Genomic DNA, 15,022 nt, shown 5'->3' on the forward strand with positions numbered 1-15,022 from the left:
CTAGGGTCGTTTGACCCCAGTATTCTTTCCTGCCATGGCAGGGGGTCAGACTAGATGATCTACTCGGGTCCCTTCCGACCCTAGAAACTATAGGAGAGGACACTTGTGTTATCAATAGATTTAGTACAGAGTTTTACTATTTTCAATTTTTAGGAAGATAAATAATTATTGGATAAGGGTGGTAACTTTTTAGCATTAGTTTACTTCTCAGCCAAATTAGTAGGTCAAATGGTGTAAAGGTGATAGCTACTTTGACAGGGCATAATAAAATAATATGCAGAAAAAGAACACAGATTTATTGAATGTTTAAGTAACTCCACAGTTTTCTTACTTCTTAGTTCTCTAAAATACATAATTCCTTTGAATTAATCTGTTCTTTACCTAATTACATGCTCTTATTCTTCATTACCATTTTTTTCTTTAAAGTATACCCCTGAGGAACGTGATCCTGTCCCCTTGAGTATCCATCACATGCCTATCTGTGTCAGCTTTGCCTTCTTCAAACAAGGGTAAGTTGCAGTTAGGACAGTGACAAATAATATGCTGGAACCTGAAGAACTGGAATAAATAGAGAAATGTTTTTTTAAATAGTTGCTTCAAGAAAATGTTTTGAAAACAACCTTTTATCTGAAAAGAGGTGACATAAAAAGGAGCTCTTGTTTGTACTGCACACTATAACATAACTAATTGAAAAACATGGGATTTGTTTTGATGTAATTAATCTTCTGCTCTTAAGAGTGACCAGTTTGCCTGAAGTTTTAACTGGTGTATTCTGTTTAATAATGGCTATAGGACCTATTTATTGGTGGACCCCAGTGAACGTGAAGAACGTGTAATGGATGGTCTCCTAGTAATAGCTATGAATAAGCATCGTGAGATTTGTACTATCCAGTCCAGTGGAGGGATAATGCTGTTAAAAGATCAGGTAAATGGCATCTCCTGTGATTAGATTGTCTGTCTGAAGCTTAGTGCATGTATGACATACTTCAGGTTTCCCTTGCTTTATGTGGATTCTGTACGTGCGAATTCACTCTTACCCAATGACCCTTTTTATACCAAAAATGTGTTATATGCGAGGTAAATTCACTCATTTGCGATCAGTGTGGTGGAAGCCTGCAGTCAGCTGCAGTTACAACACCACTTTTTTGCTGCCTGCCAGTCACTGCCCCCTGCCCCCTATTTCTAGTTTAAAAAAAAAAAAAAAAAGTTTGCAATTGTCTCCAAACTTGGTTGCTTGAATGGAGTTTTGCATAGTTGGGAGATCTGTTTATGAATATTTTAATTGTTCTTTTATAAGTCTTCAGAAGAGTAAACTTTACTTCTTGACTATAAGAAATCGCTTACTGATGGCAGACTCCAAAGTGTGACTTATGAGAGATGTTTAAGTAGGACAAATGTAATAAAAGTCCTTCGCATTCTTAAAATGGCAACTTGTTCTACTTCCAGTTTAATAATTGCCATATAGCTCTACCTACTCTATATAAACCCAGTACTAGAGGAAATATGCTTTATGCCTAATCAAGAAAATGGCTGCTTTCCAATGTAAAGGTTGCTGAGGAGCATACTTTTTGAACATCCTGACACAAGTGCTGAGGTGTTGGCTTCTAGCAGGGTGCAAAAGTAGAGTAAATTTTACATATTTGGAAACAAATAGGTTTTTCATTTACTTTAAGCAGAAAGTTATTTCTAGCTTGATTTCATGAGGCTGAGCTGTCATTACTAATTAAATTATTAAAAACTACACACAGGTTCTGAGATGTAGTAAAATAACTGGTGTTAAGGTTGTGGAGATCACGGAACTCATTCAGAAGGCCTTGGAGAATGACCGGAAAGTTAGGTGAGGCTTAAATAATACAGTGTATTAGAAGTTATTACTTTGTGGTTCCCCGTTCTCTCTCAAGGAGAAACTATGTAACCAAAATGAGTCATGTCATTAGTACTTTGATTTTCTGTGGCTTGGTCTGCCAAGAAAGCCTTACTGAAACAGCCGTTTCAGCTATAGGTCCTATCATGTATACAAGCCATGTGTAGGGACTCAAGTTGGTAGTACCACCAGAGGTTTTGGAAGAGGAGAATCTCAGCTATTTAAGAGTAAATAGCCACATGTGTAAAGTCACTGCTGTTTTGAATGTGACACCACTAAGGAGGACTTGACATCCACCTTCCCAATTCAGGGCTGAGTGCCTGAGCCCCTAAACTGGGAACATAGTAGTTAAATTTAATCACCTAAAACGTGACCATTTTATGCAATGGTTTTGTACCTTGCTGTTTTAGATCACAGCTCTGTACATAGTGAAGTTTTTATAACAATTTAAAATGTGAAACTTACTGAAATTGTTATGGTTGTAGGAAGGAAGGTGGAAAGTTTGGCTTTGCAGAATCTATACCAAATCAAAAGATTACTGCATTCAAAATGGAACGAGCTCCTGTGGATGCTAATGATGTGGAAGAGCAAGCTGAAGAAATCATCACAAAGGCTGATCCTCCTTTGGATGTGTATCTTTTTATGGTATCATTTGTAATAGTGAGCAGTTCTGGCCTTTTCACTTGCAGCTTCTTGAAACACACACAACATTCTGACTTCTTTGTTTCTTAGAAGATTGTATTATGGCAACTGCAGAAGCTTTTAGGTAAAGGAATTTGTCTTGTAATCTGCTTATCGAGGATATGAGAATTTGTCTCCAGAACTGTTTCTGCTTCCCTTTTTCATTACTGTCCCTAGTACTTTCTTATTCTTCAACTAAGGAGACTTTGCAGCACTTTATAGTTGTTGACTTCTCTTCCAAGCTTCAGCAGGAGGGTGTCACTCAAGGGTAACCTGAAATCCTTAGAGGAGCACCTTGGTTTTACAGTACAAAGGGTAAAAGCAGCAGCTCCATTCCCAGCTATTTCTGATGGATGGATAGATATTAGCTGCAAAGGGAATCATTTGTTTACCCCGAAGTGCATAAATTTACTTCTAGCATGCTGATCTGCCACTTTGCTCCATCATATTTGCACTGTCTTTTGGTGTTCAGCACACATTCTTTATATATTTGTATGTTGGTCTTCTGGTAAGCTTAAGGACTGTCTGGCCTGCTTTTATAAAAGAGTCTTATAGAAAGTCTTAATTCCTGGAGTTGGTCTTAACTAGTTCAGTTTTGCCGAACCAATATTGTGGACCCCTGGAACAGCCCAAATTGGAGAAGGGGTAGAGAACTCCTGGGGGGAACTTGAAGAATCTGAGAGAGGGGAAGAGGAAGATGGTGACAATGATCCTGACACTTTGGAGGATCCAAAAATGGAAATGGAAGATGTAAGCATTGTGAGCAAGACTAAGAAAGGTTAGTATCTGCTTAAGTTGTGACATGAATGAAAACCTCACTCCTGTTTTAACTATAGTATATTTGAGGCTGTTCACTTCAGCAGTAAGAAAGAAATCATCCCAGGGAAACAAATGTATTCAAATTACCTTGTGGTCTCAGTGCTTTGTACTGGTCCCCCTGTTGAAATAGTACGCAGTTCTTATAGCTGAAAGTATTTACTGTTTACCAGAGTCACTGTAGCTCTAGAGTAAGCATCTCCCAGCTTTAAATAATTCTCTAGGAATGTACTAACTGCTTATCCACAGAAATACTATGTATAAAGCAACAAGTGTTTTTTCTTTCTTTAAAGATGACACTATTGTGCTATCTGACAGCGAAGAGGAAGAAGTTGTCATTCTAAAACCAGAAAAAGTACTAAAGAAAACCAGGTAACTATAGCATATAATTAAAGGATGAGATTGGGAATGTTTAATGACTGCTTGCGGTGTATGGTTTAGACAAGGCATAGATTCAAGTAGTCTAGTTTGCCTTCTGCATTTATCAAGAAAATGACCCTTTCCTAACATACTCGCTGAGAACTGCCACATCTCCCTATTGAAGTATTTTTGCATGGCTGAAATAGATAGGCAGGAGCTTTTGATGCACGGAAATCTTCCCTTTTTTGTCTCTACCTGGTCTGTGCCTTTTTTTATAGTCATGAAGTCAGTGCATCCTTGTTGATCACCAACTGCTAAAGGAACTGCTCCAGCAGGTGCAATTTAGAACAGATATTTGGATATTTCCGTTATCTAGGAGGGAACAAAAAGGTTGATTAGAAACAGCTGCCTCTACAGCTCAGTCAACTATATTTTTAGTTGATTACTGTATATTGCATTGCACAGAATCTGCCCAAGTAGTAAATGGTTGTTTATCAATAATATCTAGTGGACTGGTGACTGAAGTGTTAAAGGCAGTAAAACCTAGTTTTATTCCTATTTAGAAAAGTCTGCTATGATTTACTTATTAATCAGTATGGACTGATTTTGCTGAGAACCAGGTAGTCTGGATGGCAATTGCCTGTAACCCTTTCGTATCTTATTCTATGTAAAGCACCATATGCATGGTGGTTTTGGCTAATGTTACATCAGAGCTGAAATCTGATTTGATTGGTATGACATAAGTGTTGGTTTACCTCCATCATATGAAATAGTCTAATTTTGGATTTGAATGTTTTGTTCACAGAACACCTACCAACTCCAAACAGGAAAATTCAAGTAAAAAAGCCAGCACTAAAAAGAGAAGAAAGAAGAGAGTTTCTCATTAAAATCACGTTCCATTTTAAGCCTTGTATAAATCCTTAATTTGTATACTAAGATACTGAGCATATTTTTGTAGGTCAATTTCTCCCCCACTTCCAAATTATGTTTGTTTTTTTTGTATATAATGTTGTACATTGCCTTCAAATAAAAGGAAAACTCGGTATTTAAGTGAAATACTATGGTAGTACAAAATAGGCTGTCATAGTTTTACAGCTTGAACACTACTGTGATAGCAGTTGTTCAGTAAAAGATGTAGATACCACCATATACCAAAAAATGGACTGACCCTTAACTCCAGGTTATCACAGATCTGCACTTGCACTCTCCACTTGCAAGTTGGTTTGATAGGGCTGTTGGATGTAGCTGTGCTGGTCTAAGGACAGAGGTAGACAAGGTTCTTTGGGTAAACATAGTATCTTTTATTAGATGGACTACATAATAAGAAAAGTTCTTCTTTGCCAGCTTCTAGGCATTGGAGAGTTTGCTGTTGGAATCCAGCTTGGCCATTTAGTGATCTCATTAAAAACATGGGTGATTATAGATGAGGCCTTATGCCACTTAAAACAGATGAGGCCTTTCTGGAGAAGTCTCTGCTGCTTCCCTAGCAGGAATGATGCCAACATGTGGGGGGGGGGGGGGGGAACCACTCTGTTTGAAACTTGTAAGCAACTATATGAGACTTCCCCATAGTTTTTGTTAATGTTTATTTTTTTTTTCTTAAATTTCAGTAAACATATTACATGAGACATGTAAAGTTCCTTCAAGTACAAAAAAGTTTCTAAACACTGGACCACTTGAAAGAAATAATATGAACAAACTTTCATGGACAAGTTGACCTCAGATGCTTCATCTGAGAACTCAGAATGTGATGAAATACAAACACGAAAATATACACAACAGCAGAGTAGAAATAATTTACACAAGGTCTTACTCTTCTCCATTTCATCTGTTCTGTGACACTAGTACTTTGTAAGGGAAATAGTTCCTTAACTAATCTTGCCACTAACTTTCAAATATAACATAGAAAAGTGCTTCTTGCCAGAGCTCTTAGTTCATTTAAAGGATGTATATTCTGGTTTTAAGGAAATTTCAGATGTTGCCCTTTTATGTGTTTGCAGTGCATCACATTGCCTTTTCCTCTTGCATAAAGTTCATTTTGTAATAGCCACCTTCATGCTCTCTCCTTTAGAGATCCCATTGCTTTTGCAGCCCTGAGACTACATTGTGTATGCATATGCACACACCTTTTTGGATAAAAGCCTGGAAGTTACTGGCTCTAGAAACAGCAGTTCTATACAGCACAAATTATGTTATGTCTATTGTAGGTGTTGGTAAAGCTCTGCCTTAAGTCTGAGGGAGGCAACAGCAGATACTGAGAACTGCTGAGAATAACTTAAATTGTGAAGGTAAGAAAAATCATAGAGCAGTACCCACTGCAGTAAGAGATGGGCTTATCAGTGTGGTGTTAGAAGTAGGGCAACATTGTGAACTACGAAAGACTACTGAGGGAAAAAAGCCTATTCCAGCAGCCTTCAATGTACAAGGCAATCCACTGATGTTGACAGTTATCAGTGGAAGAAGGGTTTGTGCCCTGTCCTGTAGCATTGGGATGCCAAGAACAGCTCTTGTTCTGCTACTGTCAAAACACCAGAACAAGCAGCAGATATTTTCAGTTTTGTAGGATCAACTGTACAGCCATTCAAATTTAAAGGCTTCATGCACTGATTAATGCAATAATATCAAAGGATACTCCCTCTAAGAATTGACTGCACCATGTTTGATTTCTTTACCAGAAGTGAAAGAGGCTACTAGTGCTCATTTCCTGTATTGATCACAGAAGGAAAGCATACCTTTTGCTTCCTCAGCAAAAACACTGGTTAGTTATTTATGCCACTACAGGCACTTAAAGGGCTTTGCTAGAGGAAAGAAACAAAAAAACCTGGTGAGTATGAAACTTAAACTTTTGATGCATCTATAGTCTTTTGGCAGAAGTGATAAAATTAAGCAGAAATAATAGGTTTATGAAGGTCATATATAACCAGGTGGCATGGCTTTTTAGTTAAGCCTAATAACTGTTAGACAATTAAGTGACAGCAGCTAAAGTTAACATACTTAGGTCCTCAGAGTGATATGGTAGGAGGTGAAGCTTTTCCCCAGGCTGGTGGCTTAGTTCTCCCCACTTCCTAGATCTTGCTGAGATGGGCACAGCTGCATGACCTCTTTCTGTCTAGGCTGCGAAGCCTAACTTCTGGACAACATCCCCCATGAAGCATTTCAAATGGGGGAAACTGGCAAGTTGATAAGCCTTGGTTCTCATTTTTAAATGCATCAAAGCCAGCATCATCATGTTTAGACAAAGTATGAAAATGCCCACATGCATCAGAGCAAAGACTTATCAAATGAGTTACACTGAAACAAAAACAAGTAGTCAGGAATTGTTTTTACATACTAGTTCTCATGGCAAAGCAAACATGCTTATCCACTTCTGTTATATATCTACAGTGTACTAAAGGACACTAAGTAGCACTAGCTTTGAATTGAAGCCTAGTGATACAGATTTAGGATAGAGTCAGCTGCCATTATCAAGTGAGAATATAGGCAAGAGACCACCACTGACATTAGGTCCAGTAACAGGATGTTTATTTGGCAACCTGGTATACTCAAATCCATTTCCATGCAGTCACTGCTTTACATACCAAGCAACTAGTTAATAAAGCAGTGTTACAGATTCACAGATTAAGGTCATTTTATATTTGCCCTAACACTGATTTAGTCATTTTATGGTATTAAAAAGTGCTCTACCAAAGTGAAGAAAACAAGAACCTATTTTGATTAGGTGCCAAGACAGACCTACTTACAGGAAGAGTGAAGGACCAATGAACTCGTATCCCTGCACCCACAAACACATCATAAATCAAGCCGTGCTGGTCACCTGTACCGTCTTCTTTTAAAGAGGAAGGTGGTGCATCTAGTGGCTGGTCTCTCACCCCCTTATAGTTTACTTTTCCCAGCTGGGTTCTGCTCAAGCTGTACAAGAGCACTGTCATACATTAGCTGTAAATAAACTTTTTATGGAAGCTAACATTTTTAGCAGTAGACCTGTATGGATTTCATATAAAAAAAAAAAAAAAAAAAAAAAAAAAATCAGACAAGTTGAACCATTTCCTACACCATAAGGTGAGAAACTTATGACGTAGAGCTCACAGTTTTAGCGGGCTAATGGCAACTTCCAAGTATGTAAAACACAAACTGACAATACTAGAACGTTAGCGATGTTAGAACATAACCCTTAACAATGGACTTCAGTGTTCTCCCATAAAAAAAAAAGGCAAGGTTGGAATGCTTCAGTATTTCAGCCAAGTTTTATCTTCCAAGTAGTTTAGATATTTTTGTCCAGCATGACTGCTATTAAAGCCCATTTAGATTTAATCCAAGTCCGAAGCAATACTAGAATGTAGTGTTAGCAAGAGATGCTACAGATACTGTTGTTCAAATGGTTCACTAGAACTTGAGACAAACGTGACCACTGCGGAAGTGGGAATTCCCGCACTTCACTGCTCTTACTCATTTTATTCCATGTGCCGTTTACGCCGACTCTTTCTTTAATCATTTTAGGATAAAATGTCTAAAGTCTCAGATTAAACAGTCGGTCTGCATGGTTAAGTTTAAAACTTGAATAGAACAGCTTTCTAGAAAAGAGCTCCAGCTAAGTATTTTGAACAAGATTTTTTGCACAAAGGATTTACATTAAAACCCTATAAAAACAAACTTCATAATCTGAAATGAACTTCAGATTGAATCTGAAATGATGATTGGAAGCCTAAAATTTTGAATGAGGTTTAAAACTGTACATCATTTCCTTGGAAGAGTAAATACACGTATTAAAAAAAATATATTAAAAAAAGAAAGATAAACATCAGTCCCTTGATTGTTACAATAGGTTTAGTGTCTCTGGTGGGTCAATGAACGATACTCCATGATACCTGAAGGAGAAAAGAGCGAAAGGTAATTTCATTAGAGCTCCAACAAAGGGGAATAAGCCGAATGGTTCATTAATTCTGCACTGAGTTACAACTTTGGTGACAGTAGAACCAGAAAGGTATTCAGTGTTGTGGGGTTAGAAGGTCGTTTAATATAGGATCGAAAGAGGAACTGTAACACTTGTCCCCTCCTGTGTAACAGGTCAGCATTTCACCCAGCCATTCTCTACTGCAGTGTTTCCCAACCAGTGTGCCATGGCACAAAAAAAAGTGCCATCAGAAATGAACAGGTGCACCATGGAATTTTGCCATGGCCATGAGCTACAATAGGTATGAGGGTGGGGAATCCCTTAGCAGGTCTACTATGGAATTGTTGTTGTTTTTTCTTCTTAATTCAAGCGTGTCTTGGGCTGGAAAAGGTTGGGAAACACTGCTGTACTGGTCTCAACTTCTGGGTGGTGACATTAAGGTAGACACAGATATTAGATCTGTTCTGAATGGGGTTAGTTCATATAAAACAAAAACAAACAACAAAAAAGCCTCCCAAAAATCTCCCAGACCACTCACTGTATGGACATTGGTCATTCCTCTGTGTGCTCTGACAGGCGTAAGTATTGGCTCTGCTTACTCAGAGTTAGGTTCACTATACTGGTTAGGCAGTGTGGGACCTTAATGATTAACTGGTTTAGACAGGCATGAATTTCCTTAGGTAACAGTCTACTAACCAGGTGCTTACATAGCAACTGTCAGCAGCTTAAGGCTGTAAACTGAATTGACCCAGTTCATGTCAAGGTGGGCAGGCACTAAAACCCAGATGCCATTGTTCTTCCTCCGTACCCTCCAAACAGACTGAGGTGCTATCTTGCCCTGCCTTCCGCTAAGGTGGCTTAATACCCAAACCAAGCTAACATGGTTTAAAAACACAGGGGTGGGTCCCCTAAAAATTTTAGAAAGTTTAATATTAATCTGCCCTGGCCTGCCCATCATGCACCCCTTGATTGCTTGCCAAAACTCAGTAAGTGGCCCTCTGCCCAAAATAATTGCCTGCCCCTGCCCTCAACACCTGTTGCAATTGCTGGAATATGTAAATAACTCATTTTTTGTAGATACTTACTTTGCACTCTTGTATTTCTCTCTTATGGACTGTTGCGTGTGTTGTGCTGCTTTGAGGTAGGTCTTGTGAAGGTCTATAAGACAAGGCTTGAGGCTTTCAAGTGTATATCCTGTCGTTCTAGACAATGATTCAGGCTAAGGGAAGAAAAGACAATTGGTTTGAAATGTACAGCGTTATCAGTTACCCTAGAGAAAACTTTTTTCCATGCCATTTGAACTGCAGAGACTGTTACTCAAATGGGTTATCTATTCTACCAGGAGATATAGTACAAAGCTTTTGCAGGCTGAAGCTCTACTCTCAACATAAGCAGTTTTTGCAGGAGTTATATTTTGCTAGCCAGGATCTTGTTTAAGGGCAGGTGCTATTTGTTGCATTTGCTTCTATGTAGACTATAAGTCTCAGTTGGCGTAAGTTCTACATACCCAGGTTTGTCCAGCGAGTGTGTAGCTTGCTAGATGAAATGAAGCAGCAGCGATAACTGACGGCAAGTATTGTAGGTATGGGTCAGCATCAATTAGGCTCAACTCCCCCAGATACTGTAACATTTGAAAACAAGTAATACTGTTACACCACATCCATGCAAGACTACAGCATTTGGCATGTTCCTTATAGTTTAAAGCTTCTTCTAGCCACCAGTTTTAGAACCTTCACTATAATGAAGGTATGGAGTTATTCAGCATCTACTCTTGTGGATGAGATTTAAAAAAAAAAGTTACAGCAATTGTTAGCTTACTAGTTGTGAGGATGAATTCTACCATTGCGGTCATGCCATTTCTTCATTTACAGACTGCTTCACAGCTATATGCTTTGTTACTGCAGCATCCTTTCCTAGGGATCCATGCAGAGTACCTTTATGATAGGACAGCATGGGGGCTATTTCTCTTTAAAAGCCCTAGGTCCCTGGTGCCCACCACAGGGTTTTGATACAACTTCACTTTGGTCAAAGGTTGATGTACGATGTTTTGTGGTTGTACCAACTCCCTCCCTGGGAACAAATGGTAAGCTTAAAACACAACAGCAGTGGATGAACTAGCACGTACTTTACTCTTAAGGCTAAACCAGTATTTCAATACAAGTCCGTACCAGCAATAGGCAGTTGATTTTAGACCATTACTGTAATAGTTCAAGTATAGGCCCTTGGATTGTTGGATCGTTGAACATGTACAAAAATCACCAACTCTAGGTTGGCACATGTGCCTAGAATGAAGCTCCCATGAGGCTCCCCCAATGGCATCGACCCAATTTTGCCTAGCGTCCACACGTCTGCTAATGATAGCTCTTTGAAGTAGTTACCTGTTTTAGTATGGTTTGGGACAATGGCATAAAGCTGTCAGAGTTAACTGTCACCCTACTAATAGTTAGTTACCAAGGTTTTCTACTGGCAAATGCCTCAGAGATACAAAATGCCAACTGCTCCCTCTAGAAATCTAACAGGGATGCAAACTTGAGATTTTAGACCTCCATATTTTCTAGTCATTAAAACTCTTAAGAATGGGTAAGTATTTGTTACCAAGTGGCATTTCCTCCTTTTCCATGGGAAAAGAAACACCCCACCCTACTCTGACATACTAAGATGGCGCTTTCTGATTGGCATTATGCCCAATATGCAGATTCACACTTACCATTGATAAACTTTCAACTTTAGCATTTGCCGGCTGATGCAGAAAGTACTGAGTAAGGAACTGATTTATTGTTGGAGCTGCCAAGTCAAATGACAAGACTTTCAATATTAAGTGCTCCATCCTTAATACTTGCTTCTTAGTATAGGTGTCATCTGTGATATATACGAATTCCGCAACTTCTGGAGGGTAAATTTCTTCAAACTTTCTATCATTAGGAAGTATAAGCAACTTATTACATATACTTAGAAAGAGAAACAGGTCTACCAATCAGTAGTTCTTTCCCTCCCACCCTAGTCCATCATAAGTTAGCAAGATAGGGAGAAAGTTTCCTCAGAGTTCAGATCCACTTGTACATGACTAACTTAGTATTAGGAATAGGTTATACAAGTAGTTAACATTAAGTCCACAGATTAAGTTCCTGTAGGTCTAAGAATCTTAGCAAACCCATAAAAGTTCTAGTATGAACATGATTTCTGTTTCCTTCCACATTTTTGTAGACTGCAGGGCCAAAGATGTTCCAGGTATTATTCTGCAACAGTTCTACACAAGCTCTGCAGACCAAGTCAGAAGCCAGGTGCATTAGATACTCAGATTTTATTTATTGGAAAATGACTTCATATTTACTAAAGTGATTTAAAAACCTGACTATAGATATCTTAAGGCTTCTGGTCAAGCAGAGTTTTGAAAGCACACAGCTTTAAGATAATATTTCCCTTCCCCCATATGTCTCTCTCTCTCTCTCACACACACACATCCTCACTTCAAGAGCAATGATGTCAAATTAACTTACGACGCTAGCAGCATAGCTGCAGTACCCACAAGCTGAAGCTTTCCTCTCAGAACAGACATTGAAGAAAGAAATCTATCAATGTAATTTACAGCTAAATGCAGGGTTTCATTCTGTAGTTTATATTCTTCTCCTACTTCCACTAGCCAGTCCACAAGAATAGCTCTCATATTGTTTGTTATGTCAGGCTGTTTCTTCATATAGTTAGATTTAGGCTTGCATTTCACCTGTTAAGAGAATTGTTAGTATATGTGAAATATTAGCACTGACTCTGGCAGAGAAGTTACTTGACCAAAAATGCAACAAGGATGGGAGAACTTAAGAACCACCCTCCACTAACATACAAATTAAATACTTGTACTATACCTAAAGTATAATCCAAATACTGGTGCCCAAGTTCCTTCAGAGTCCATTTTCAAGCCCTTTCTTTTATGTTCAATGCATATTCCAGCCAGGTTTGTTATTGTAGAAGGGCTCAACAGGAAGCTTGCTTTTCTTACCCTTCCCCCGCAGTCTGTTCTCCACTTATAAGCTCCTACTTGAGCTGCCACCCCTCCAGGAACCAGGCCCACAAGCCTCACCATCCTGACCTGAGCTGCCTCGAAAATGTAAATAAAATCATGGCATCTTACCTCCATTTCCCTAATGTATTTATGGATATCATCAATGTAGTCTGGCACATGATTAACGTTTACTCTTTCTTCCACATCTTGGATTATAGATATATCCATAATACTTGGAGAATCTAAGTGCAAGACAGTAGTCATATTAAACCTACAGAAGTTCTCAGACAGCATTGAGCAGAACGATTATGTTTGTGACACAGGACCTACTTTTTTTTTTTTTTTAAAAGCATTTTGCCTTTTTTGAGGCACCTAGGCTGCACCAAGAACAGAGAGATATTGTGAAGGGCTTTTTCATCTAGGGGGTGGGAAAAAGAAAGAAAAATTGGAAGACACTTCATACTAGCATGGTAAGCTATATTCATAGGAGTATAGACCTTTACTCTTAAGTGGAACCTGCAAGTCAGGGGACAGCCTGATGTTAGCATGTATTTAAGCTGAAGCCACAAAAATTAAGCAACTGAGACATCTTCTGCCAGAATTTTTTAATTGAGCAGACTGTTGGACTTCTCTTGCCTTATGATATTTTAGTATCTACCTGAGCTACCCTAATTTACTAGTCGACTTGCCAGAACCATTTAGTATTTGCACAAATGGAAGTTTCCAGTGTGTATTCTAGTTTCTGCAACTTGCACTAGGTCTTTAAAGCCTTTCAGAGTTCGAAGCTGAGCTGTTACAGCCAGACCCTGGAGTTACAAGGTTGAGAGTTCAAGAGTTCCAGTGGCTCATAAGTAACAGAAGCAAAAAGAGTGAGGAAATTCATGGGAAAACAGATGGGTAAGGCACAGGGAATGGACATCTGGCTGTTTCAGGGATCCAAAGCTTGTAAGTTACAGGCTAAAGGAACTGCTGGACTTAGGGAATCCCCAGAGCTGGTCTAAGAGTCCTACGAAAATGCTGCTTGTGCATCTGCATAAGTTGGCTTTTCATAGGACACCAATGGAGAACAATGACTTTAGGGACATTTGGAATATCAGTTCAAAAGAGGAGATTTAGGTTGTAGAATAGAAGAAACGTTAAGGGCTGTCCAATAGGCTACCTACAGAAGCTGTGGAATATTTATCCTTGGAGTTTCCAAGAGCTGGCTGGACTGATACTTGGCTTGGCCCAGTGCTCACCCATGGAGGACAGCCAATTTGCTGCAGGATCTGGGACAGAAGTTCGAGATCTTGCTCTATTCTAAACCAATTAAGTCTAATACAACATCTATCCAGGTCTTAGACCAGGTTCCACCATTTTGAAACCGGTTTACAACGAGCTAAACTTCTGCCTGTTACAGCTTTAAGTTGTTGTCTGATCACTTGTACCAGTTTACGTGCAATGTCTGTACCTCGTCTTATAGGCCAAATAAGATATTTAGGGGGCAGGGAAAAGGAAGCAGGGAAAAGAGAAAGTGAAAGCAAGCTTTTGTGAACCCAAGTTCATGTCATCAGATGCTGTCATCGGGTGCTTTAGAGGGATGGTTTTGGCTGGAGCAAAGGACAGGGTGAAGACCCTTCAAGCCCTAGTTCCCTGTAGGTACCTACACACAAGTGTAGAGGCTGCTCCAACATGCAGTTGAGTCTGCTGGAGTACAGCAACCGCTGTACCGCTCAGTATCCACCGAGTGCTCCAGCAGCCTCCTGCATCTCATGCATGTGCAGGGACACTGATACAGGTGCTTTGAATTCAAGTGCCCCTGCTGCCATTAAGCGCAGGAACACTGATACATGGAAGTTTTGAGAGCCGCTCTAAAGCGCCACAGAGCCACATAAAGTGCAGCTCCCCCAGCACATGAAGATTAAGGTCCTGAGGCTCTTCTGCATCTAGGATGGTCTGAGAGGGTTTAATCACGGTAGCCTGAAGTCAGGACAGATCTGCACCTGCACAGCCCAAGAACGAGAACAGGAGTGCAAGTGAGCCAGGGCAGGAACTTTTGTGAACCCAAGTCTGCTTCCCCAGATGCCATCCTAGAACCATGGAGAGAGGGACGGTCCTGCCTGGAGCAGGGGGCTACACGCCTGGGCTGGAGGGAATGCGGTTCCTGCCCCCTCCCGTCCTGGGTGGGCACCCCCTACTCTGACCTGCACCTGGGGAGAGGATAGGCAGGGTCCGAGAGGGGGCGCCAGCCAGAGCCAGACTTCCACAAGCCAAGTGCCCTTTCCTCGGGGGCAGCAGCTTCCCCCGCCCCCAGCACCTGCTTGGGGAGGAGGAGGAGGTGCCGCCCCGCCTCGCACTCACCGCAGCTGAGGTCCATGGCGCTGTCGAGCGGCGCCAGCGGCTTCCTGTTGGCGGGGAGCCCCGCGGCGGGCAG

The 15,022-nt window shown here is 40.2% G+C and overlaps 2 protein-coding genes across 3 annotated transcripts in view; one reads left to right on the top strand and one right to left on the bottom strand.

Annotated features, from left to right (window-relative positions):
• The window catches only part of EXOSC9 (exosome component 9), a 10,988-nt gene extending 6,209 nt beyond the window's left edge, over positions 1 to 4,779 (top strand). The window contains exons 6-12 of one of the 2 annotated variants that reach the window (XR_002100879.1): positions 427 to 509; positions 793 to 925; positions 1,749 to 1,837; positions 2,350 to 2,509; positions 3,139 to 3,323; positions 3,655 to 3,733; positions 4,527 to 4,571. Coding sequence is in view for 1 of the 2 variants with exons in the window: in XM_019534005.1 (XP_019389550.1) it covers positions 427 to 509; positions 793 to 925; positions 1,749 to 1,837; positions 2,350 to 2,496; positions 3,139 to 3,323; positions 3,655 to 3,733; positions 4,527 to 4,608 (798 nt within the window). In the remaining variant the exon portion in view is untranslated. Of the gene's footprint in view, positions 1 to 426; positions 510 to 792; positions 926 to 1,748; positions 1,838 to 2,349; positions 2,510 to 3,138; positions 3,324 to 3,654; positions 3,734 to 4,526 lie in introns of both variants that reach the window. The other variant, XM_019534005.1, reaches the window with a different exon arrangement.
• A 2,974-nt stretch (positions 4,780 to 7,753) lies between these two features.
• On the bottom strand, positions 7,754 to 15,016 carry CCNA2 (cyclin A2). The gene is made up of 7 exons (XM_019534006.1): positions 14,950 to 15,016; positions 12,739 to 12,851; positions 12,110 to 12,333; positions 11,320 to 11,524; positions 10,120 to 10,233; positions 9,698 to 9,831; positions 7,754 to 8,586 (listed from the first exon to the last, which is right to left on the bottom strand). Exons 1-7 carry the CDS (start codon positions 14,963 to 14,965, stop codon positions 8,535 to 8,537), a joined length of 858 nt encoding a protein of 285 aa, XP_019389551.1. The 5' UTR covers positions 14,966 to 15,016; the 3' UTR covers positions 7,754 to 8,534.
• Between the last annotated feature and the right edge of the window lie 6 nt (positions 15,017 to 15,022).

Source organism: Crocodylus porosus, unplaced genomic scaffold (assembly GCF_001723895.1).
Source record: "Crocodylus porosus isolate Cpor-Errol unplaced genomic scaffold, CroPor_comp1, whole genome shotgun sequence".
NCBI classification, from domain to species: Eukaryota; Metazoa; Chordata; order Crocodylia; family Crocodylidae; genus Crocodylus; species Crocodylus porosus.